At 43.7% G+C, this 24,214-nt stretch overlaps 2 protein-coding genes across 2 annotated transcripts; both read right to left on the reverse strand.

Moving 5' to 3' along the window:
* Positions 1-14,281: 14,281 nt before the first annotated feature.
* Positions 14,282-16,029, reverse strand: LOC147457325 (uncharacterized). Its single transcript, XM_086513568.1, has one exon. The coding sequence runs from the start codon at positions 15,882-15,884 to the stop codon at positions 15,579-15,581; it is 306 nt and encodes a 101-aa protein (XP_086369694.1). The 5' UTR covers positions 15,885-16,029; the 3' UTR covers positions 14,282-15,578.
* Positions 16,030-16,550: 521 nt separating this feature from the next.
* Positions 16,551-17,825, reverse strand: LOC147457326 (uncharacterized). Its single transcript, XM_086513303.1, has 2 exons — positions 16,892-17,825; positions 16,551-16,618 (listed from the first exon to the last, which is right to left on the reverse strand). The coding sequence occupies exons 1-2, from the start codon at positions 17,823-17,825 to the stop codon at positions 16,551-16,553; spliced, it is 1,002 nt and encodes a 333-aa protein (XP_086369429.1).
* Positions 17,826-24,214: the final 6,389 nt, after the last annotated feature.

A 24,214-nucleotide genomic window follows, 5' to 3' on the forward strand; every position in this document is an offset into this window, starting at 1 on the left:
GTCCCGGCAGGGGTCTCTAGCGGCGTGTCGATGGGGGTACGGACGTCAGGTGTCTCCACCGGCGTCTGGGCCCTGAAGCGAGGAGTGTCGAGTGGGGTGGCTCCTGGCGGAGTAGGTAGAGGTGTGTAGCTTCTAGGAACAGTCAGCCGTGCAAAACCTGGCGTAGACGGCGATGCTGTGGCTGGTGTGGGGGCGGGCAAAGAAGGGGAGGGTAAAGAGCCTCGTCGAACACGAGGCGGTGTGGAGGCATCGGTGGCGGAATCCCCACAACAACCGCCACCGCCACCACTAGAGCGCCGGTGTTTAGAAGAGTGTGACGCTCGTGTCGTCGACGCCGAAGCTTCGGAGCGCGCCGAATGCTCCGAAAGAGAGGGAGATGCGGATGGTGTAGGAACGCGCGATGATGCGCCAGAGCGATGACGCTCCACGTACCACTGTCTCTGCTGCGGTGACAAAGAAGAAAGAAACTCCTCATCATCCATACCTGCATTAAACACACGAATATTTAAACTTAATATTGAATGAATAGAGTAGACAATGACGCAAATACCATTAAATACAATGACGTAATGACGCATATAAATACAATGACGCAATGAATCGAGTGGTAGAAGAGGCAAGTCGAAAACTCAGAATTTTCAATCAAAAGAGCTAGAGCTTTTACAGCACGGAGCAAAATTGTTCAAATACAATATTTGTGGCTTTAAGAGATCTCTCTCTCATCCTCGCATAACTCAGCATAACTTCCTATATCTATATAGAGCTCTCCGTTTAAACACATATCCTCTGTTTCATTTTGTAGCTCCTCTGCATGCACCCCATATAGAGCAGTAGCATCTTGATGCTCGTCTGGCACCACCGCAGCGGCTTCTGATTGAGCATCTTCTCTGATCTCCTCCATTGATGTCGTTGTGATTGGCACATGGTAGCCTTCATACGTCCTTGCACTACGAGGGGCTACCTCTATGACGTACCACCAGTTTGATGTAGACTTTGTAGGATGAAATACTACCTGCCAGAGCCACATAACTTACATGAGAGCTTTCAAGCACATAACTTGTAAAAGGGGGATGTTAACTATTTATATACTTACTTGTTCACAATGCTCGGGTAGTACGAAAGTGTCTCTTAGGTCAGTCCATTTCTTAGTAGAATCCACCTCAAGAAAACCAGACTCTCCTCTACGCACAGTAGCGTTTCGACCCTCCATGATTATCTTGAACCATTGCACGTCGAACAAGTCGACAAAAAATCCTCTGTAATCGATCCTCAAAATCTCTTGCAGCGTGCCGAAGTAAGTGAGTTCCGCCACCACGGGATCTGCATCAGAGGAACGTCGTCGACTAGACTGTTCAAATTTTGCCATGATTCCACAATCTTGAGTAAAACGCTTTTTGTCGATTCGTTCCACCCTAAAATGTCGACCTTTACACCATGCTGCTGTGTATGACTTATACTACAACGAACAAAGATTATGAGTGGCCGTTCAAACGTTTATAAATAAAGTCACTTGCTAGTCGTACATTGCAAACTTACCTTGGTCGCGCAACCCCGAGAGTACTCCCACTCTTCTTCAGTCACTTCGTCACCGCATTGTTGTGCGCTTTTCAATTGGTTGTGCAACCATCTTAAGCTCATGAAGGTTGGTAGGCTCTCCAGAACCGCTGGATAGTGCATCGGTGGTCGTCTTCCCCGTCTCCACTCGATTCGTGCCCTTTGTCGCTCTTGCTTTGCATCCTCATATTGTGAAATCCACTTTTGCATCACTGGATTGTGAAGCATGCAAAATTGGTTGATTTTAGCCTCTAGATCTTCCGTCATCTTCTTCTCAACACCGAGATTGCACATGACAATCCCAGATATGCGCTCATCATCTATGGTTCGCCATAGCGTGTCCCGGGATTTATCAAATCCGTCTAACCACTCTCCAATGTACACTAGGGACTCTGATACCAACCAACCTTCTGCCATGCTACCCTCCGGACGTGCCTTTTGACGCACATATCCCTTAAGCGTTTTCATGAAACGCTCTAAGAAGAACATCCATCTGGAATGAACTGTGCCAGCTATTTCCACCTCATCAACTATGTGAATAAGAAGATGCACCTGAATGGTTAGCATTGTAGTAGGAAAATGTTTCTCAAACATGCACACAAGCTCCGCAGCATTTAGTTTGGCGAATGGTATGGAGTCTACGTCGATCTCCTTTTGTGAGATCCATTGCACCAGCTTTGCAAGTTTGTAGATTGTGTTACGGATGTCGAGAGACAAACATCCCTCAATGGCAACCGGTAAAATAAACTGTAAAGTATGTGCAGCAATGATATTAAAGTCCACATTTTATGCAATGATATTAAAGTCCACTATGAACGTACCTGACACATTTTATGCCAATCGTGTGACTTCAAACCGGTAAGCTTTCCTTCTTTAGTAAAACACGTTCGGAGCGAGTGCATTACGCCAGTGGGGGTCCGCAAAGATCGAATGGCCTCTTTTACTTTGCGTTCTTGGGCTCCTGTGAAAATCCATGGTGCTTTAGGAAGTTTTATCGATCCATTAGACGCTGTTTGCGGCCAATATTGCTCCATACGATCCACATTTCTAAGGTCAACTCTGGCTCCCAAAGTATCTTTCTTGCCGGTCAAATGGTCCCATAGTAGATTACCCACATTCTTGAATATGTGCATTGGATCGAGCAAGTGATTGATCACGAGTCGAGGCCAGTATGGTAACTCGTACCATAGAGATAGTCTCTTCATCCCTGGAGGCAATCCGTCATCGCACATCTCCTTCTGCTCTAACCATGCTTGTGCAGACATCCTTGGTGGCTCTCTTCCCAAAAAGCCGTCGCGTAACACATGATTCTCCGGAAGATACGCTTGATGACCTTCGTAGATTTGCTTCTTCAGTGAGGGTGCCCTACGTGCATTCAGTCTAGGTCCACATGTGACACATGCTCTGTATCCGCTTGTTTGAAGCCCTGCATGTATACACATGATAATAGATCAACTATGGGGAAAAACAAGATTTACAGTGTCTGAGAGAGGAGTGTCAATAGATCACCTGAGCATTCTGTTAGCCCGGGATAGTCATGCATGGTCCACATTAGAATACCTCTGATCAAAGCATTCCGTCGTCCTGTGTGTCGGCTCATATCCACCACCTCTATGCCAATCCACAATTGTTGTAGCTCTTCCAATAGTGGACGAAGATACACATCCATATTCCCCACTTTATATCGCCCTGGCACAATCAAGCTTAGCCATAGGTGCCCCTTCTTCGTAGTCAACCACGGGGGAATGTTGTAGTTGACGATGACAACGGGCCATACACTGTAAGATGTTGATCTTTGACCAAATGGATTTACGCCATCCATAGCCAGGCCTAAGCGCAAATTTCGAGCTTCCCTGGCAAAATCCGACCATGTTCCATCTATATGTTTCCAGGCTGCGCAATCTGCAGGAATTCGTAGCACACCATCCGAAGATTTATTCTCCTCATGCCATGATGCTAGGGCGGCCATGGACTTACATTCGAAGAAATGCTTGATGCGAGGAAGCAAAGGAAAATGTCGCAAAACCTTTTGTGGAATTTTTGTCCCGTGGAGATCTACTCGATATCTTTCGGAATCACATTTCGGACACTTCTCCATGTCTGTGTATTCCCCTCTGAAAAGAATGCAGTCATTAGGACAAGCGTGGATAGAATTGTAATCCATCCCCAAGTTTCGCAAAATCTTTCTTGCTTCATCTCGGGAATCTGGCATCACATTGTCAGCTGGTAGAATGTGCTCTTTCAGCAATCTACACAACATAAAAATATGATACAGTCGTGTAAAAATCTATCAGATCATTATACACCATGAGTTCTATTAAAGTAAACTAATTGTAATAGATCACCTGAAAAGCGCTGTGACGCTAGTGTCACTCCATCCAAACTTTGCCTGCATGTTGAGAAGAACCAGGAGTGCTTTCAATCTAGACATACGTGCTCCATTATACAATGATGTATCGGCTTCACTTTTCATATCATCATAGATAAGCCTTTCTGAATCCATGATCGTCTCGATCATTTCATCAATCTCGGGCTCAAACATTGCCTCGTTGGGAATGTGCTCTGCATGATCATCCCCCGAGCTGTCAGAGGCTACATCTTGTGGCCTCACATATGCTGCTTGACCAAAGCGCCTGCGAATACGTCTATTGGGTTGCAAGATTGCTGCTTGTTGGCCAGCGTCAGAGTCCGACGAGTTATAATTGGCAACAACTCGATCTATAATAGATGGATCGAACTCGCCAAATTCACGAACGTGCTGCAAAGAAACACGTCTTGTCCGTCGCACAGCATGCTTGCATTGATTACAAGGACATAAGACCCTCGTTGAGAGATAGGTGTTTCGGTTGGACGGTCCCACATCCTCGTCGCTACTCATAATGAGGATAAAAAACTTATAACCTAGACAACAAATTTAATATTCTATTGGCATTCTTCATCTTATCTCTCTCTCTCTCTCTCTCTCTCTCTCTCTCTCTCTCTCTCTTTACCTCACATTCTCTAGTCATGTCCAATCCCCGCACACCTCGGTCTAGAGGTGCACGGAGATCAGAACCACCGGGTTATAATCTCGTCTTTATTGGTCAATACCTATATTTGTGGGTACAAGAAATCTAGACACCCACGTCTACATGATACTGCATGTAGTGGACAAAATCCCTTTGCCTCTTCTCTAGCTGTAGCACTTCACTTCATCTTAACATCTTTTCACAGTAGATCTTTTCACTGTTCGTCTAACTCTAAACCCTAAACCGTAAGTAATTCTTGCGTGGACTCGATCTAACGTAAATAAGCGTAAATCTAAATAAACGTAAATCTAACTAAAAATAAAGCTAAATCTAATTTAACGTAAGTCTAATGACTAGAGGTTGTCTAGATGGTCATTGTGTCGGGGATGTAGTGACTCTTGCCGCCCTGAAGATCCACCTTCTTCCCTATCTTCTGAAGACATTTCACCAGTACTTTTGGATCGACGGAGCCCACTATGAGTGAAGGCAGCAATACCCTATATTCCATTGAGGGCTTTCTTCACCCGCTTCATGCAGGCATCGCAGTCTATGGAGACCCGCATCTAATCTAATATAACATAAATCTAAATCTAGCTTAAATAAATGTAAATCTAGTTAAAAATAAACCTAAATCTAATTTAATGTAAGTCTACATATAACCTAATCTTTAACGTCTTTTAAAATAGTTTCCTACGACGTTATAACTCTCTTCTTCCTGTGTGTGTGCGCGTGTGTGGATGTGTGTGCCAATAAAAAGAGATAAATGGTATAACCTTTCTATCACTCATGCCAAGTATGATAGATTGATTATGCCATTTCTCTCTTGAATAATAGGTCTTCAGTTCAACTCCTCGTCGGCTAGATCTTTAGGTCTTTTAATTTTAATTAGTTTCCTACGACGCTCCCTTAGTTTCTCTTTCTTTCTCTCTCAATGTGTGTGCGTTTTTTTGGATCGTATGCATGTTTTCTTTCTCTTTTCCTCTCTCAATGTGTGCGTTTTTTGTTTATGCATGTTCTCTCTCTCTTTTCCTCTCTCAATGCGTGCGTTTTTTGTTTATGCATGCTCTCTCTCTCTTTTTCTCTCTCAATGTGTGTGTGCATTCTTTGTTTATGTATGTGTGCGTTTTTGCACTCTCTCTCTCTCTCTCTCTCTCTCTCTCTCTCTCTCTCAAAAACACTATATGTGTGTGTGTGTGAGAGAGAGCGCGATGGAGAGAGAAAGAGGGGAAGGGAACATGAGAATGAGGAGAGAGAAGGAGCATACCTGGCTCTCCTTCCTCTCCTCGTGTGTGTGTGTGTGTGTGTGTGTGTGTGTAAAAGAAAAAGAGAGAGAGAGAGAGAGAGAGAGAGAGTGAGGGAGAGCGTTACCTGCTCTTTGCTTGAGGGCGCCGAAAAACTCAGATCTGAGATCTGAGTTTTTGGGCGCGCTCGGTTATTTTTTTTACCCCAGTGAGCGTCGCTATGAGCGTCGCAAATTTCTTTGTAAATTTGCGACGCTCATAGCGACGCTTATAGCGACGCTCATAGCGACGCCGGGATTTTTTTTTTTGAGCGTCGCTGTGTGAGCGTCGCTAATGTGAAGAGCCTCTTGTAGTGGTTCTAATTGATTATCGTTCATGAAGGAGGTAAGGAGCCTCCCTTTCAACTTACGAAAATGTTTTCTGAGTTATCATCTCTTTCACTACTTTTGGAACTAAACGGCTGTAATGCACTCCGACATTGAAGCCTTCACCATTCGAGTTTGATGCAGTAAAGACCTGCCAAAAAAGCACCATGCATTATGATCATGTATAGGAAAGTGTATCCATTTCTTAGTGAAGCACATTGAAGATACAAAAGCAAAAACAAACTTCCAAGTTACCTTAAAGCTCGTATTTGTTTTTCCAGGCCACCACTATCAATCTTCATATTCTCAATGTTGCACAGATTTCGTTTTCTTTTCCGACTACAAAGCACGGCGTCTTTCTCTCGCAAACGTGTGATCTTCTTCTCAACTCCTTGGATTGTCTCTTTGTTCACTACAAGAGGCTCTTCATATTAGCGACGCTGACACAACGACGCTCAAATTTTTTTTCCCCCGGCGTCGCTATGAGCGTCACAAATTTCTTTGTAAATTTGCGACGCTCATAGCGACGCTCATAGCGACGCCGACTGGGGTAAAAAAATAACCGAGCGCGCCCAAAAACTCAGATCTCAGATCTGAGTTTTTCGGCGCCCTCAAGCAAGGAGCAGGTAACGCTCTCCCTCTCTCTCTCTCTCTCTCTCTCTCTCTCTTTTTCTTCTCCACACACACACACACACACGAGGAGAGGAAGGAGAGCCAGGTATGCTCCTTCCCTCTCCTCATTCTCATGTTCCCTTCCCCTCTTTCTCTCTCCCTCTCTCTCTCTCTCACACACACACACATACACACACATAGTGTTTTTGAGAGAGAGAGAGAGAGAGAGAGAGAGAGAGAGAGAGAGTACAAACAAAAACAAAAACGCGCACACACACATACATAAACAAAGAATGCACACACATTGAGAGAGAAAAAGAGAGAGAGAGCATGCATAAACAAAAAACGCACGCATTGAGAGAGAAAAAGAGAGAGAGAACATGCATAAACAAAAAACGCACACATTGAGAGAGGAAAAGAGAGAGAAAACATGCATACGATCCAAAAAAACGCACACACATTGAGAGAGAAAGAGAGAGAAACTAATTTAACGTCGTAGGAAACTAATTAAAATTAAAAGACCTAAAGATCTAGTCGACGAGAAGTTGAACTCAAGACCTATTATTCAAGAGGGAAATGGCATAATCAATCTATCATACTTGGCATGGGTGATAGAAAGGTTATACCATTTATCTCTTTTTATTGGCACACACATCCACACACGCGCACACACACAAGAAGAGGAGAGTTATAACGTCGTAGGAAACTATCTTAAAAGACGTTAAAGATTAGGTTATATGTAGACTTACATTAAATTAGATTTAGGTTTATTTTTAACTAGATTTACGTTTATTTAAGCTAGATTTAGATTTACGTTATATTAGATTAGATTTAGGTCTCCATAGACTACGATGCCTGCATGAAGCGGGTGAAGAAAGCCCTCAATGGAATATAGGGTATTGTTGCCTTCACTCATGGTGGGCTCTGTCGATCCAAAAGTACTGGTGAAATGTCTTCAGAAGATAGGGAAGAAGGTGGATCTTCAGGGTGGCAAGAGTCACTACTACCTATGGCTAAGCTTGATTGTGCCAGGGCGATATAAAGTGGAGAATATGGATGTGTATCTTCGTCCACTATTGGAAGAGCTACAACAATTGTGGATTGGCATAGAGGTGGTGGATATGAGCCGACACACAGGACGACGGAATGCTTTGATCAGAGGCATTCTAATGTGGACCATGCATGACTATCCTGGGCTAACAGAATGCTCAGGTGATCTATTGACACTCCTCACTCAGACACTGTAAATCTTGTTTTTTCCCATAGTTGATCTATTATCATGTGTATACATGCAGGGCTTCAAACAAGCGGATACAAAGCATGTGTCACATGTGGACCTAGACTGAATGCACGTAGGGCACCCTCACTGAAGAAGCAAATCTACGAAGGTCATCAAGCGTATCTTCCAGAGAATCATGTGTTACGCGACGACTTTTTGGGAAGAGAGCCACCAAGGATGTCTGCACAAGCATGGTTAGAGCAGAAGGAGATGTGCGATGACGGATTGCCTCTAGGGATGAAGAGACTATCTCTATGGTACGAGTTACCATACTGGCCCCGACTCATGATCAATCACTTGCTCGATCCAATGCACATATTGAAGAATGTGGCTAATCTACTATGGGACCATTTGACCGGCAATAAAGATACTTTGGGAGCCAGAGTTGACCTTAGAAATGTGGATCGTATGGAGCAATATTGGCCGCAAACAGCGTCTGATGGATCGATAAAACTCCCTAAAGCACCATGGATTTTCACAGGAGCCCAAGAACGCAAAGTAAAAGAGACCATTCGATCTTTGCGGACCCCCACTGGCGTAATGCACTCGCTCCGAACGTGTTTTACTAAAGAAGGAAAGCTTACCGGTTTGAAGTCACACGATTGGCATAAAATGTGTCAGGTACGTTCATAGTGGACTTTAATATCATTGCATAAAATGTGGACTTTAATATCATTGCTGCACATACTTTACAATTTATTTTACCGGTTGCCATTGAGGGATGTTTGTCTCTCGACATCCGTAACACAATCTACAAACTTGCAAAGCTGGTGCAATGGATCTCACAAAAGGAGATCAACGTAGACTCCATACCATTCGCCAAACTAAATGCTGCGGAGCTTGTGTGCATGTTTGAGAAACATTTTCCTACTACAATGCTAACCATTCAGGTGCATCTTCTTGTTCACATAGTTGATGAGGTGGAAATAGCTGGCACAGTTCATTCCAGATGGATGTTCTTCTTAGAGCGTTTCATGAAAACGCTTAAGGGATATGTGCGTCAAAAGGCACGTCCGGAGGGTAGCATGGCAGAAGGTTGGTTGGTATCAGAGTCCCTAGTGTACATTGGAGAGTGGCTAGACGGATTTGATAAATCCCGGGACACGCTATGGCGAACCATAGATGATGAGCGCATATCTGGGATTGTCATGTGCAATCTCGGTGTTGAGAAGAAGATGACGGAAGATCTAGAGGCTAAAATCAACCGATTTTGCATGCTTCACAATCCAGTGATGCAAAAGTGGATTTCACAATATGAGGATGCAAAGCAAGAGCGACAAAGGGCACGAATCGAGTGGAGACGGGGAAGACGACCACCGATGCACTATCCAGCGGTTCTGGAGAGCCTACCAACCTTCATGAGCTTAAGATGGTTGCACAACCAATTGAAAAGCGCACAACAATGCGGTGACGAAGTGAGTAAAGAAGAGTGGGAGTACTCTCGGGGTTGCGCGACCAAGGTAAGTTTGCAATGTACGACTAGCAAGTGACTTTATTTATAAACGTTTGAACAGCCACTCATAATCTTTGTTCGTTGTAGTATAAGTCATACACAGCAGCATGGTGTAAAGGTCGACATTTTAGGGTGGAACGAATCGACAAAAAGCGTTTTACTCAAGATTGTGAAATCATGGCAAAATTTGAACAGTCTAGTCGACGACGTTCCTCTGATGCAGATCCTGTGGTGGCGGAACTCACTTACTTCGGCACGCTGCAAGAGATTTTGAGGATCGATTACAGAGGATTTTTTGTCGACTTGTTCGACGTGCAATGGTTCAAGATAATCATGGAGGGTCGCAACGCTACTGTGCGTAGAGGAGAGTCTGGTTTTCTTGAGGTGGATTCTACTAAGAAATGGACTGACCTAAGAGACACTTTCGTACTACCCGAGCATTGTGAACAAGTAAGTATGTAAATAGTTAACATCCCCCTTTTACAAGTTATGTGCTTGAAAGCTCTCATGTAAGTTATGTGGCTCTGGCAGGTAATATTTCATCCTACAAAGTCTACATCAAACTGGTGGTACGTCATAGAGGTAGCCCCTCGTAGTGCAAGGACGTATGAAGGCTACCATGTGCCAATCACAACGACATCAATGGAGGAGATCAGAGAAGATGCTCAATCAGAAGCCGCTGCGGTGGTGCCAGACGAGCATCAAGATGCTACTACTCTATATGGGGTGCATGCAGAGGAGCTACAAAATGAAACAGAGGATATGTGTTTAAACAGAGAGCTCTATATAGATATAGAAAGTTATGCTGAGTTATGCGAGGATGAGAGAGAGATCTCTTAAAGCCACAAATATTGTATTTGAACAATTTTGCTCCGTGTTGTAAAAGCTCTGGCTCTCTAAGTACCTTCCATGGTGTATAACGCTCTTTTCTACTCGCGCTCACATCTTTTGATTGAAAATTCTGAGTTTTCGACTTGCCTCTTCTATCACTCGATTCATTGCGTCATTGTATTTATATGCGTCATTACGTCATTGTATTTAATGGTCTTTGCGTCATTGTCTACTCTATTCATTCAATATTAAGTTTAAATATTCGTGTGTTTAATGCAGGTATGGATGATGAGGAGTTTCTTTCTTCTTTGTCACCGCAGCAGAGACAGTGGTACGTGGAGCGTCATCGCTCTGGCGCATCATCGCGCGTTCCTACTCCATCCGCATCTCTCTCTCTTTCGGAGCATTCGACGCGCTCCAAAGCTTCGACGTCGACGAGACGAGCTTCACACTCGTCTAGACACCTGCGCTCTAGTGGTGGCGGTGGCGGTTGTTGTGGGGATTCCGCCACCGATGCCTCCACACCGCCTCGTGTTCGACGAGGCTCTTTACTCTCCCCTTCTTTGCCCGTCCCCACACCAGCCACAGCATCGCCATCTACGTCAGGTTTTGCACGGCTGACTGTTCCTAGAAGCTACACACCTCTGCCTACTGCGCCAGGAGCCACCCCACTCGACACTCCTCGTTTCGGGGCCCAGACGCCGGTGGAGACACCTGACGTCCGTACCCCCATTGACACGCCGCTAGAGACCCCTGTCGGGACACCCAGGTTCACGCGTCACCGGCTAGAGGGCTTGCCTTACTCCGTCGACATTAGTGGCGGCATCATCATGGATGATGACGGCAAGAAGGTGATTTCGCGCATGCGTGGTCTTTGCTCTCAGCTGTTTAGACACTACATACTAAACAAATGGAGTGAAGTACCAAGTGATTTAAAAAACAGAGTCATCAGCATACTTCATGATGAGTTTCCCGTTCCAACACGGGATCAGCGCTTCAATGAAGACCTGATGAAGATTCGAATGCGCGAATATTGCAAACACAAGCGTTCCGAAGTGCAAAAAGCAATCAAGAATGGGTGGAACAGGCCAGATTGGCTGGCCAAAGAAGATTGGAAGAATGCGAAGAAAGCAGCGCGCGAGAATCCCGACAAGTGGAAGCAACAAAAGGATGCAGCCAGAGCGCGAGTAGAGGCAGGGAGCTCGCACCACTTGGGGAGCGGTGGATGGGCATCATTTGAGGCCGATTTTGTAAGTGTTTTCACATTGCTCTTTATGCATGTTCGATAGTTTAGGGTTTATGAGTTTTTTAGTTCTAACATAATGAAATCTTTATATGTTTTGACAGTGGTCGATGACAGGACGTGATCCCACACCGTACGAGCGCGAGTACGCAGGCAGGAAGGGCTTAAACGCCCTGATGGACATTCTCAGTTCTCGCGGCGGTATGGTTAGTATTAGGTTTTACTTTTTTTTATTTTTTGTATTGTTTTATAAATGTCGTTATATGTTTATACTTACTGAAAGCTGTCTTATTGTCTTTTTTTGCAGAATCCGACAGATACGCCGCTTAGACGCGATGAGACGTCTGACTAGACGACGTCAGTTTAGCCGTAGCTAGATAGCATTAGTTTAGGGTTTCTCATAGCTTATGTATCATGAAACGGATTTTATACGTCTCTTTGAACCATGTATATTATTACATTTGTCACCGCAGTTCTTTTTGTCAATCAATTATTTATGTCTATGATGTTGTACAATTGTCATTATTACATTTGCCAATCAATTCATTTTACTTATGATGTGTACGATTGTTAATTTTGCAAACAATGCGTCTTGTGGGTGACTATTTTGGGTCTATTATCTATCTTTGCACTTTTTTTAAAAAGTGAATCAAGTACAACATGGTTGATGGGTGGCAGGGCATTCAATATCCTGCCACCAAAAAAAAATTCTCTCGGGCGTCGCTATAAGCGTCACTATTTATAGCTCTGTAGCGTCGCTATGAGCGTCGCTATAGCGACGTATATAGCGACGCTCTCGTAGCGACGGTTTTAGCGACGTCGGGGGTTATAAAAACCAAGTGTATTTCCGTCGCTAACAGCGTCACAAGAGCACACAACTTCTTGTAGTGGTTTGATGATATATTTTGAAAGCATGCTTCATTAAGTTTCTTCAGCTGCGTGTTCTCTATCGCCAAAAAGTTTCTTTTGCCTTTCCGCATTCAATCCTCTAATTTCCAAATGTTCGGTGTATCCCAATAGCCCATCCTTGCCATCGCCGGCCTATGAAATGTAAGAGGTTAGTGATATTAGCAAAGGGAGGTAGTGTATTTATCGTAGGATCCTTTGGATAAATGGACCCATCGGTCCACAAATCCAAATGATGTTCCTTGTTTGTCCTTCTGAGTTATTTCTCTCGTTGAGATAAGAAAGAGTCCCTCCTACGTTTTTGCAACGGTGCGTACTCTTGCAATACATCAACATGAAGATGATGTGTGTTGTTTCTTTGGGTAAGTGTTAAAGATGAAGGGGATGAGGATTGCAAGTTCAAATTGGTGTTTTCATCAGAAAAAGAAGCGTTCTTCATTTCTAGAGTTGATAGAGAAAAAGACAGACATTCGAAACTCATGAAATATCTCAGGTTTTGGGAGGGAAGACCATGTTTTCAAGTTTAGAGTTGATAGAGTTTGTGTGGCTTATGTTTCTGGAGGGAATGCTTGTAAGTTGGCATTTCAAATCATTAGTCATACAGTTAGTTGGATTCCTGACAAGAGAATGAAGGATAAGAATGATAAAGAGGACGGGTACCTACCAAAGAATTTCATTTTGGCTTTTTGTTGGCGTAAAAAAGTATTACATAAAATGTACAATTGAACATTTTCATTTTCTCTCTCTAAGCCGACGTGGCACTTCTTACAGGGCCCAAAAGTGAGCCCAACTTTCTCCTAATGCTTACCTTCTTGACTCCTCTGGTGATTTTCATTCTCTTCAAACTTTCAAGACAAGCAACAAATGATCTTTAATCACAATTTTCCTTCTTATAGCCCCGCACCTGCTATAGTATAGCAAGAACCTCAAAAAACATATAATATCAACCGATATGAAGCTGGCCAAACTAGGGCATGGAGTCATGCTATGGGGTTGTCAGTCCCTTACCAAAAAACTCACACCTTGAGGTATTGAACTACTTATACTTCCTAGTGTGAAAATCCCAAGTGTCTTCCTACGCTTCTTGCATCATGAAAACTCATATAATTGCAGACAAACCTTCTCCAAAAGCTATCAAACTTGACATGGTCTCTAACCTATTCTTAGGTTACACACCTATCGGACCACTTTAATCCCATTTCTGCATCAATTGCATAATCCCAATTATAGTCAAATAGCCTAATTATATAGGTGGCCAAATGTGACAAACAATAATACCAAATGTGACAAGACTAAGTCAAAAATTAATTTTTTTTGGAATTACGAATGTTGTGTGACTATTTTGAATGCAATTAGAGGCAATGGTGTACAAGAGGAATCCAAATCTACACAAATAGAGATAAAACAAGTTAAGATTGATTTGGTTTTATTTTCATTCATTGACTCACTAATAGAGCATACTAGTGTGAAAAATATAAAATTGAAATAGTACATTGACACTCCTTTAAAAACAACTGGGAGGTATGCCTATGTCCCTAGCAATAAGAGGCCTAGTGTATTTCATGGGGAGTTTTGAATGCACTTCCGTCAAGAGATGTGGTGAGAAGTGTCATTTCCACAACAAAGAGTGTGCTTTTTTATTATTTCATTGAAGTATATTGACCTTGAAATTTATATAAAGATAGAATATATAATATAACTTTTCCTTTCATTTCAAAAAACTAATTTAGGTGGCACCAATGGGTAGGGTTTCAAGTGGACATACATCTCACCTCGGTTGCATGGGGAGAGATGGTTTTATTGCTACTTTTGTAAGTGTATGCGATAGATTTTATAGTTAATATAATTAAAAGCTAGAGCTGACAAAATAACCAAAACAATCTAAATTTGGATTTCTTTTTGAATACCAAAGATTACCTCGTCTCCCAATATTAGCAAAGATTATGACAACAACTTCTGAGGGATATAGTGCGCTTCAGAAGACGCTTTCTCTGGCATGCCCTTTTGTGAGTATCCATACTGATGTGGCACATGTCATGACATCTCCATGACATTGTATATACATTCATTGATATATAGTATGACCAGTTTAGGTTTTGTGAATCGTCCATGCTTGATAAAGTGTTTCTACAAAAAGCGGTGATCAATAGAGGAAAAAGAAAGTACCGTTATCGATGTTGTAACCTATGTAAGTGATTGATGTGTGTCATTTTTTATATGATGCACAATCAATTCGATACTCAGCAATACGTTTGTGCATGCGCACGTTGGGAAGGGGGAACTGGGAGCAACACCCAGTACACTCTACACTGCCTCTCTATAGCCCACGGATATATCCGGCACCCCTAACCACACAGAATCACGTACACACGCACACTATTTGCCAACCTTCACACCATGGACTCACCTACGAGCCTTCACACCATGGACTCACCTACGAGCAATCAAGACTACCCACATTCACACATGAGCATTTCAGCAATAAACCCACCAACAAACCATCATATCCAGACACCGCCACTGGATGCATACTACTCCCCAATTTGTAAATGCACTCACAAAAGGAGGCGACACATGCCTCGACCACACACAAAATAGCTCACTCAATCATTCTCTCTCTCCCTCTCTCTGCACAAACACACACAAAAACACCCGGAGCCAACGCTACCACGGCTGATATGCACGAGACAAGATGCAGAAACAAAATGATCCAAATCGAGCATTCACCACAAACCATAAAAAAACCATGCATCAAAACAGATATGCGGGTACAATGATGGCATCCATGGCCACGACAATCCTTGCTTTTCACTTGCAGCCATGGCGGCTCTCCTTTAACCTCGCCTTTTGATTATCGGCCACCCTCATTGGCGGCTTCAATCCTCTCCCCTTATCGGCTTTGACTGATCACGGCCCTCTCTAGCCCACCATGCCTTGCTACCTCCCCACAGATGTTTTTATTGGCAGTTCTTTTCAGCCCTTCTTCTCAGGCCCCTTTGCGTGTAGTGCCCCCAATGGAGCTTCTATCCCAACATCTGCAGTTCACGGAATCTTTTACTTGCATGCAGCACTGCCGTGCTTTCTGATCAAGCTGCCCCCTCCCAGTGAACACCTATCGGCCCTGCCTCTGCAACGTGCTCCTTCCAGTCCTTTGTTTGATGAGCTGTGGCCCTCGCCTGACGAGCCCCCCATTTTGGTGGTTCTCTTAACCCTCCTGTTTCCGACCTTGTGGCCCTATTTTTCAGCTCTCCAAGCCCCTGGTGGCCCGTTCTGTCGTCCTTGGTTGTCTCCAGGTCGCAACCCTGATGAAGCCCTTGAGTCTCCCCCTCTTCACCTCCTGTGGCGCTGCCCTGCAGCCGACCCACCTTGTAAGCTGCGCCACCCTGTTTCATGCAAGGTTGGCCGCCTTCCTTTAGGGATTCCCTGTATCTCCATGTTATGCACCTAGGAACACCACCTTCATGCAGCCCCTACTGGCCCTGCTCGCCACCAGGCGGCCCTTTGCTCCCTGGCTTCGCCCTCTACATGCACCACCAATTGGCCCCCCTACCATCGATTGATCACCCTACATGAAAAAACCCCCAAATGGTGCCCTCCTATCTGGGAACTGCCACTACCCAGGGCATCCTCAACAGATGGCGCTTCCTCTGCATGTCCACCACCTGGTGCCACTTCTCAATCGACTGCAGCTTCCTTTCGTTTTTTTTTTTAGCGTGGCAATCTTTAAAAAAAACTTAACTTGCAACTTAGCGGGTGTTCCCACCAAACACAACCCATAGCCAATAGCTTTGCATCTCTTACCATAACCTGAGACCTTGCTTTGGAACCAAGACCTTCACGGCTTTAAGTAAACATAATTGACCCACAAGAATCAAATCGTCGGATGCTATGATACTTGTCGATAATGGTGACTGCAACAAACATTGGCCGCTCCGAATCCCAATGCAACCATAATATATGGCCACATTCAAACTCTGGTTTGGAATGGATCTCCAAAAGAACTCCAAATAACAAGCCAAAAAAAAAAATCAGGCCATAGAGTAAACGGTGACTATATTTCATGTACTTGCAAACATCTCGATCATTAGAGGCCCAAAATCATCGCTTGACCTGTAAAGTGCCACATCTGGCATACACATCACAATTCAACTTGTTGCAATCTGTATATAGTATTTGCTCCATCGCTTCTTCATGAGTCCTCACAATTCCACACTGATGCTAGTACCACTATCTTGGGTCGACACAACTCAGCTGCACCATCATTGCCCAACCTACTGGTTGAACATTTATGTTCAACCATAGCATTATTTAGAGAATATATCATTGCATAAGAAGAAACTGATAGATACTATGTACAAAAGCTAGATAAATAGCAGTAGATAGAGAGAGAGAGATTCACTGGCTGTAGCACCCGTCTGGGTCAAATGGAAAGCTGCAAGTTTTTCAAGCATAGTGTAAACTCCACCTGGATCAAAAACATGGCATTGATCACCACCATCCATCTGTAACACAGATACGTACCATCCCTGCTTTGCATTTGTAAACCTATAAGCCATCCGTTTATGTAGCTCTTGACAGCATAACCCTTCAAAAAACTGCATACAGGAGCCTTCTTCACACATAAAACAAGCTTGTACACCTTGCAAAGCCTTTGCATCATCTATCTCCCAGCTGTTGACTAGATATCTCTCCACAACATCATTGTCTTTAAGGAAAGCAACCTGTAACAACCGGCATAACGGCATTTTCATAGCAACCTTCAGCAGCACATCCATCAACAACATGGCACCAACCTGTTGTGGCAACTGATCATCCAAAGCAGACACTGGCATATCTTCACCTGTAGACTCTTCAAACAACACTAGAAAAGGCGGCAAGCCTTGCATACCTTGTATTCTTGCCATAGCTTTAGCAACCAAAACCTGCGACTCGTCATCTACATCGACCGCTGGATCATCGAACCCCCAGTCATCTTCATCAAGACATTCTTCTTCAGTCAACATGACCTTACCATCACAAGGCAAGAGAGAGGGTTCCCCACCCGCCTGGTCCGCACAAAATGTCTCTTCACCTGCAATTTGTTGCTCTTTGACCACCTTATCGACATGCATAATATCATATGTCTCATACCTTGAGAAAGCAAACTCCGTTTCCCATGTGCTGTCCGTATCCAAGGCACTACTATAGATCGAATACACCTCAATTTTCTCCACAAAATTCACCGGCTTTGGCACTTCAACTATCTTCTCCACTGCTTGCTTTCCGGAAGTCACTTGGTCAAGCACATCAGGCGGTACTCGGTAGACTCCTCTCTGCAACTGCTGAGGCCTCATAGGCCTACACGGTATCGTCTCTACTCTGTCATCACGCCTATCCACTACTACCACATGTGCATCAACAAAAGGTTGGATTACCTGAAGCTCTTCCCTGGCAACTGGCCTTGGCACCCATGGACTCGCAAGAACCTTTTTTTCTTGTTGCTTCTTTAAAAGCTTCATTGTCCTGCTCTGCGCATAGGCTACTGCCTCCTCGTACGTTCACAGTCCATCTATCTTGAGTTTATCCCAAAATTTGACATGCAAGCAATCCACAAACTTGGTCATCTTCAAAAAATCTGCATTCTCTACAATAGTTACCTTAACCAACTTTCTCCATATGGCCTCAAACTCCCACACGAATGCTCGGAAATCACCATCAAGGCTTTGCTTTAGGTTGTCCATCATCTGCTTTACTTCACTCCACTGCATGTTGGCCACATATCGGCTTCGGAATGTCGCTTCCAATTTGATCCAATCCTGTTATTCTTCAGCCTGCAAGCCCTTGTACCATACCTCCACGAACCAAGAGCGGGAAAGCTAAGGCCACTCCCTCTTCTTTTGACAAGCCGCTCTCCAACAAAAATAGACCATAGTCCTGTAGCCACACTTCAGCATCTTCAACACCTGTAAAAGTAGGAAAATCCGACCATGCCATTCTGGTTAGATTTTGTTCTTCAAACCGCGACACCGTCTTCAACTTCACCAAGGAGCAATCAATAGATCCTCAGTGGGGGCACCACTGATGGGAAGGGGGAACTGGGAACAACACTCGGTACACTCTACACTGCCTCACTATAGCCCACAGATATATCCGGCACCCCTAAACACACAGACTCCCGTACACACGCACACTATCTGCCAACCTTCACATCATGGACTCACCTACGAGCAATCACGACTACCCACATTCACCCATGAGCATTTCAACAATAAACCCACCAACAAACCATCATATCCCGACACCACTTGATGCATACTACTCCCAAATTTGTAAATGCACTCACACAGGGAGGCCACACACGCCTCGACCACACACAAAATAGCTCACTCAATCATTCTCTCTCTCCCTCTCTCTCTGCACAAACACACACAAAAGACCCGGAGCCAACACTACCACGGGTGATATGCACGAGACAAGATGTAGAAACGAAATGATCCAAATCGAGTGATCACCACAAACCATAAAAACACCATGCATCAAAACAGACATGCGGGTACAATGATGGCATCCACGGCCACGACAATCCTTGCTTTTTGCTTGTAGCCATCGCGTCTCTCCTTTAACCTCGCCTTTTGATTATCGGCTACCCTCATTGGCGGCTTCAATCCTTTCCCCTTATCAGCTTTGACTGATCATGGCCCTCTCTAGCCGACCATGCCTTGCTACCTCCCCACATATGTTTTTTTGGAAGCTCTTTGTAGACCGCTTTCTCAGGCCCCTTTGCATGTAGTTCCCCCAATGGAGCTTCTATCCCAATATCTACAGGGTGAAAGCATGTTAACCTGTCATGCTTAAAGCACTTGAAACAAGGAATCCAAATGTACAACCTCCGACAAATTTTGATATTATTTGTAAAAAATTTACCGGATGTCAAACTTTTCGAAGATGTGCTAACTTGAAACTGTTAACTAGCACAAAAAGTGCGACAGGTTAACATGCTTTCCCCCTGCACCTCACGACATCTTTTACTTGCATACAGCACTGCCTTGCTTTCTGGTAAAGCTGCCCCGTCCCAGTGAACACCTATAGGCCCTCTCTCTGCAATGTACTCCTTCCATCCCTTTGTTTGATGAGCTACGGCCCTCGCCACCTCTCAAACTGAGGAGCCCCCCCTTTTGGTGGTTCTCTTAACCCTCCTTTTGCTGACCTTGCTCTATTTTTAAGCTCTCCAAGCCCCTGGCGGCCTCTTCTCTCGTCCTAATTGGTTGTCTGCAGGTCCCGACCCTGATGAGGCCCTTGAGTCTCCCCCTCTTCACCTTTTGTGGTGTTGCCCTGCAACCGATCCACCTTGTAAGCTGCGACACCCTGTTTGATGCAAGGTTGGCAGAATTCCTTTAGCGTTTCCCTGTAGCTCCACGTTATGCGCCTAGGACCACCACCTTCATGCAGCCCCTAGTGGCCCTACTCGCCACCAGGCGGCCCTTTGCTCCTTGGCTTCCCCCTCTGCATGCACCACGAATTGGCCCCCTAACATCGATTGATCACCTTGCATGAAAAAACCCCCAAATTTTGCCCTCCTCTCTGGGAACTTCCACTGCCCAGGGCATCCCCAACAGATGGCAATTCCTCTGCTATCCACCACTTGGCACCACTTCTCAATCGACTCGAGCTTGCTATTGTTTTTTTTTTAATAGCATGGCAATCTTTAAAAAAAACTTAACTTGCGACTTAGCGGGTGTTCCCACCAAACGCAACCCGCAGCCAATAGCTTTGCATCTCTTACCATAATTGAGACCTTGCTTTGGAACCAAGACCTTCAAGGATTTAAGTAAACATAATTGACCCACAAGAATCAAATCCCCGGATGCTTTGATACTTGCCGATAATGGCAACTGCAACAAACATTGGCCTCTCCGAATCCCAATGCAACCATAATAGATGGTCACATTCAAGCTCTGGTTTGGAATGGATCTCCAAAAGAACTCCCACTAACAAGCCAAAAAAAAAAACAAGCCATAGAGTAAACGGTGACTATATTTCATGTACCTGCAAATATCTCGATCATTAGAGGCCCAAAATCATCGCTTGACCTGTAAAGTGCCACATCTAGCATACACATCACAATCCAACTTGCTGCAATCTGCATCTAGTATTTGCTCCATCGCTTCTTTATGAGTCCTCACAATTCCACACTGATGCTAGTACCACTATCTTGGGTCAACACAACTCAGTTGCACCAACATGCATGAGAGAGAGAGAGAGAGAGAGAGAGAGAGAGAGAGAGAGAGAGAGAGAGAGAGAGAGAGAGAGAGAGAGAGAGATTTTATTATTGTCCTTGGAGGTCAAATATGACCTATGGGACCGATGCCCAAGGTCACATGAGAGAGAGAGAGAGAGAGAGAGAGAGAGAGAGAGAGAGAGAGAGAGAGAGAGAGAGAGAGAGAGAGAGAGAAATTTTATTATCGTCCTCAAAGGTCAAATATGACCTATGGGACCAAAGTTACATGTGATGTAGTATGTGTATGGTTGATGAGTGACCCTCGATGCTCCAAAATTGCAATGATGAGAGTCGTAATGGAGAGCCCACACTTTGGCTGGGAGAGGAAAGTGTGTAGGTCTAAGTTATGGCTGAGAATGTGAGAGAAGCAAGCTCGGATGTGACCAAAAGCTGAGCACTCTCGTAGTGTGTGGTACTCAGACTCTCGAACTTGCAGTGAGCATAATGTGCATAGTTGATTTGACTCTTCTCCATTTCCCCAACGCCCTATCTCGCATCGAAGGAAATGGGAGCTAAGTCGAATGACTGCGATAGTGCCTATCGTTGACAAGGGGATAGGCTCAAGCATGTAAGTGTCATAAGGGTTTCCTCTTTCAGCGAAGAACATGGTTTTGTAGTTGGGGGCAATATTGGTGGTGTAATGTATGAAGCGTGATCCACCGGATTTCTCCCAAGCCGTAATACATTGGCGTTGTAGAAAAGCTTCATTCACTTGGGAGTCAATTGAAGCATCATGTAGCAAGTGTAATGCATCCCATCTCCCAAACCACTTCTTTATGTCTTGCATCCATCCCGTGCTCAAGATCTTGCTTTTATGCGTCTTTTGAACTTTCTTGCTTACTTTTCATGCAATTGTAGGAAGTTGATGTGAGGGGTTTTGACGCATCTTTATCATGTACTCCACAACCCTTTCCATGCCCATAACCTCAATTGGAAGACATCCCAACTCAAGAAGTAGGAGCATGTATGGTGTTTGTGTTTTCACTTGGAGAAAGTTTGTAAGAAAACACTTTGGGACATTCTCAAACTCTTTCCAAGCAGACTTTAAGATGCTCCCGTCCCAAACTTCAACTCCATAAAGAAGAATCGGTGTCACCAATGCATCAAAAAGATCTTCTTGAGAATCCAACACTTGACGTTTCTCGCATTACACATGTTCTCGAATGCATAAAATGCTCTCTTTCCCGCTTCCAAACGACGCATAGCACATTCATGCCACTTGTGATTGGACGAAACCTCAAGGCCAAGGTACTTAAAGCTCTCAACAACTTCAAGTGTCTCATTGTTGTACACAATGCATGGTTTCTCCTTATGGTTGGTTTTCACAAGCATAACCTTTGTCTTGGATTCATTCACAATTAGCCCACTATGCAAGCAAAAGTTCTCAAGGACAACCATACGCTTTTGTGTATCTTCTAAAGTGTGTGCTATAGAAGCACTACATCATCCGCATACAACAAAAGCATGATTACCGCATTGCAAATAGTGACCTCTTCAATGCCTTCTTCTTGCATAAAGTCAAGTACCATTTGTTCCAATTGATCGATGCATAGACCAAAGAGAGTTGGTGACAACGAACATCCTTGTTTAACCCCAATAGTGTTTACAATTTTTTTTGAGATTTCTCTTCCCATGCGCAATTGACAAATCACCTTAACTCACTTGGCACTTGGAGTTCTTCCATCCTTCTCCACAAATTGTTACGTGAAATCATATCAAAGGCTTTTTTAAAGTCCACAAAACAACAATACAATCGCTTTCCTTTCAACTGACTTTCCTCCATGAGAACACGAAGAGTGACAAGATGATCAATGGTGATATGGCATTGATGAAAACCCACTTGTCCCTTTGCACGCTTTTCATTATCTTCAGTCTAATCACTTAATTTCATCTCCATTATGCACCCAAACAACTTTTCCATAAGAGACCCAATCATTATAGTCTAGTAGTTGTTTATATTCTTTGCATCCCCTCCTTTGTGCAAAGGCTTAACCCAATTTATACTCCAATCATAAGGCATACCATGTTGAAGTGCAATGTTGAATATATCACACATCCACTCATGGGTAAAATCTCCTGTCCATTTGATCATCTTTGGCTTGATACCTTGAAGATCTCCCGCTTTACGAGTGGCCAACTTTTCAAGCCCACCACATACATCCTCAATAGTAAAAAAGGAGGGCATACATGGGAGTGAACCATCAAAATGGTATTTTTTCAGCATTTGCTTGCTCATATAATTGCATACAATGTGTGTACATATCCACAAAACTCAAGTTACAAAAATTCTCGAGTCGCTTGCCCCTCAAGTTTCTCCAAAATCTTCCACATGCATGTGCCTTTTCTTGGACTTGAAAAAGTTGTTGCTTTACTTCCCATCTTCTTCTCTTATTTTGAATCAATGCCTTGTATGTATGCAAATGAATTTGATAGTTGTCTTTGTCCATAGTTGCATCAAGCTTTATCAAGGACTTTTGAGCATCTTAACATTCTTTATCAAACCACCTTTTGCGTGATCTATCTTTGCTGATACCATGGAGATGCTTTATAGCAAAGCATTCTTCGACACAAGAACAAATAACTTTCTTGAAAGCTTCCCATTTAGTTTCCAATGGTGCATCATATTGAAGCTTCTTCATCCATAATTTTTGCTCAATCATTTCAATGTACATTGATGCCCATTTGAAATCCATTCATAGTGATAATTTCTCTTTCCTTTGGCTGAAATTATCATGCTTAGTTGCTTCTCCACATGAAAGGTCAATACATAAGGTGCGATGGTAGGATTCCGGGGTCCATTGGCCAAACATAAAACTATTTATGTGATACATGATGCTTCGGAGAGTAGCATATAGTCAATCACACTATCTCCATTATGTCTCCTACATGTAAATCCATTGGTTCCACCCCACAAAGATACACCATTGGCAATGAGCATACTCGTGCTGTTACACATGTGTAAAAGTAACTTTCCATAGTGATCCGGCTCTTTCTCATCCATTGAAGAACGATCATACAAGTGAACTTCCTCCAACTCCCTTGAAATGTATGGCATATCAAATGGTTGAGTATCATGTTGCAATGCTTTTGTGCGAGCATTCGTATATCCAAATACAATAACATCACCTTCACCTTTGAAATAAGTAATGTCCTCTTCTAAATCAAAAAATGGCTGATCTCTATCCATGCAAGCATAAATGGGAGAATCATGATGAGGAATGTAGCAACTGACTACAAAAATGGGTGCTCTTTTTGGTGTCATAATTTTCAGCCATATATAACGTTTGTACTTGTCATCTTTCACACTTGATACAAAATCTTACAATCCTTTCTTAACCATACATGCTACCCCTCCTTGTTCTCTTTGTTGCTTAAGATTATTTGACCACATCAATGAATGTACATTGTAATTCTCCAAGCCGTTAATCCTTTGTGTATCATGCTCCCAAGTTTCAACAAGAAGTA

This window comes from Adiantum capillus-veneris, chromosome 5, assembly GCF_014529385.1.
Source record: "Adiantum capillus-veneris isolate H3 chromosome 5, ASM1452938v2, whole genome shotgun sequence".
NCBI classification, from domain to species: domain Eukaryota; kingdom Viridiplantae; phylum Streptophyta; class Polypodiopsida; order Polypodiales; family Pteridaceae; genus Adiantum; species Adiantum capillus-veneris.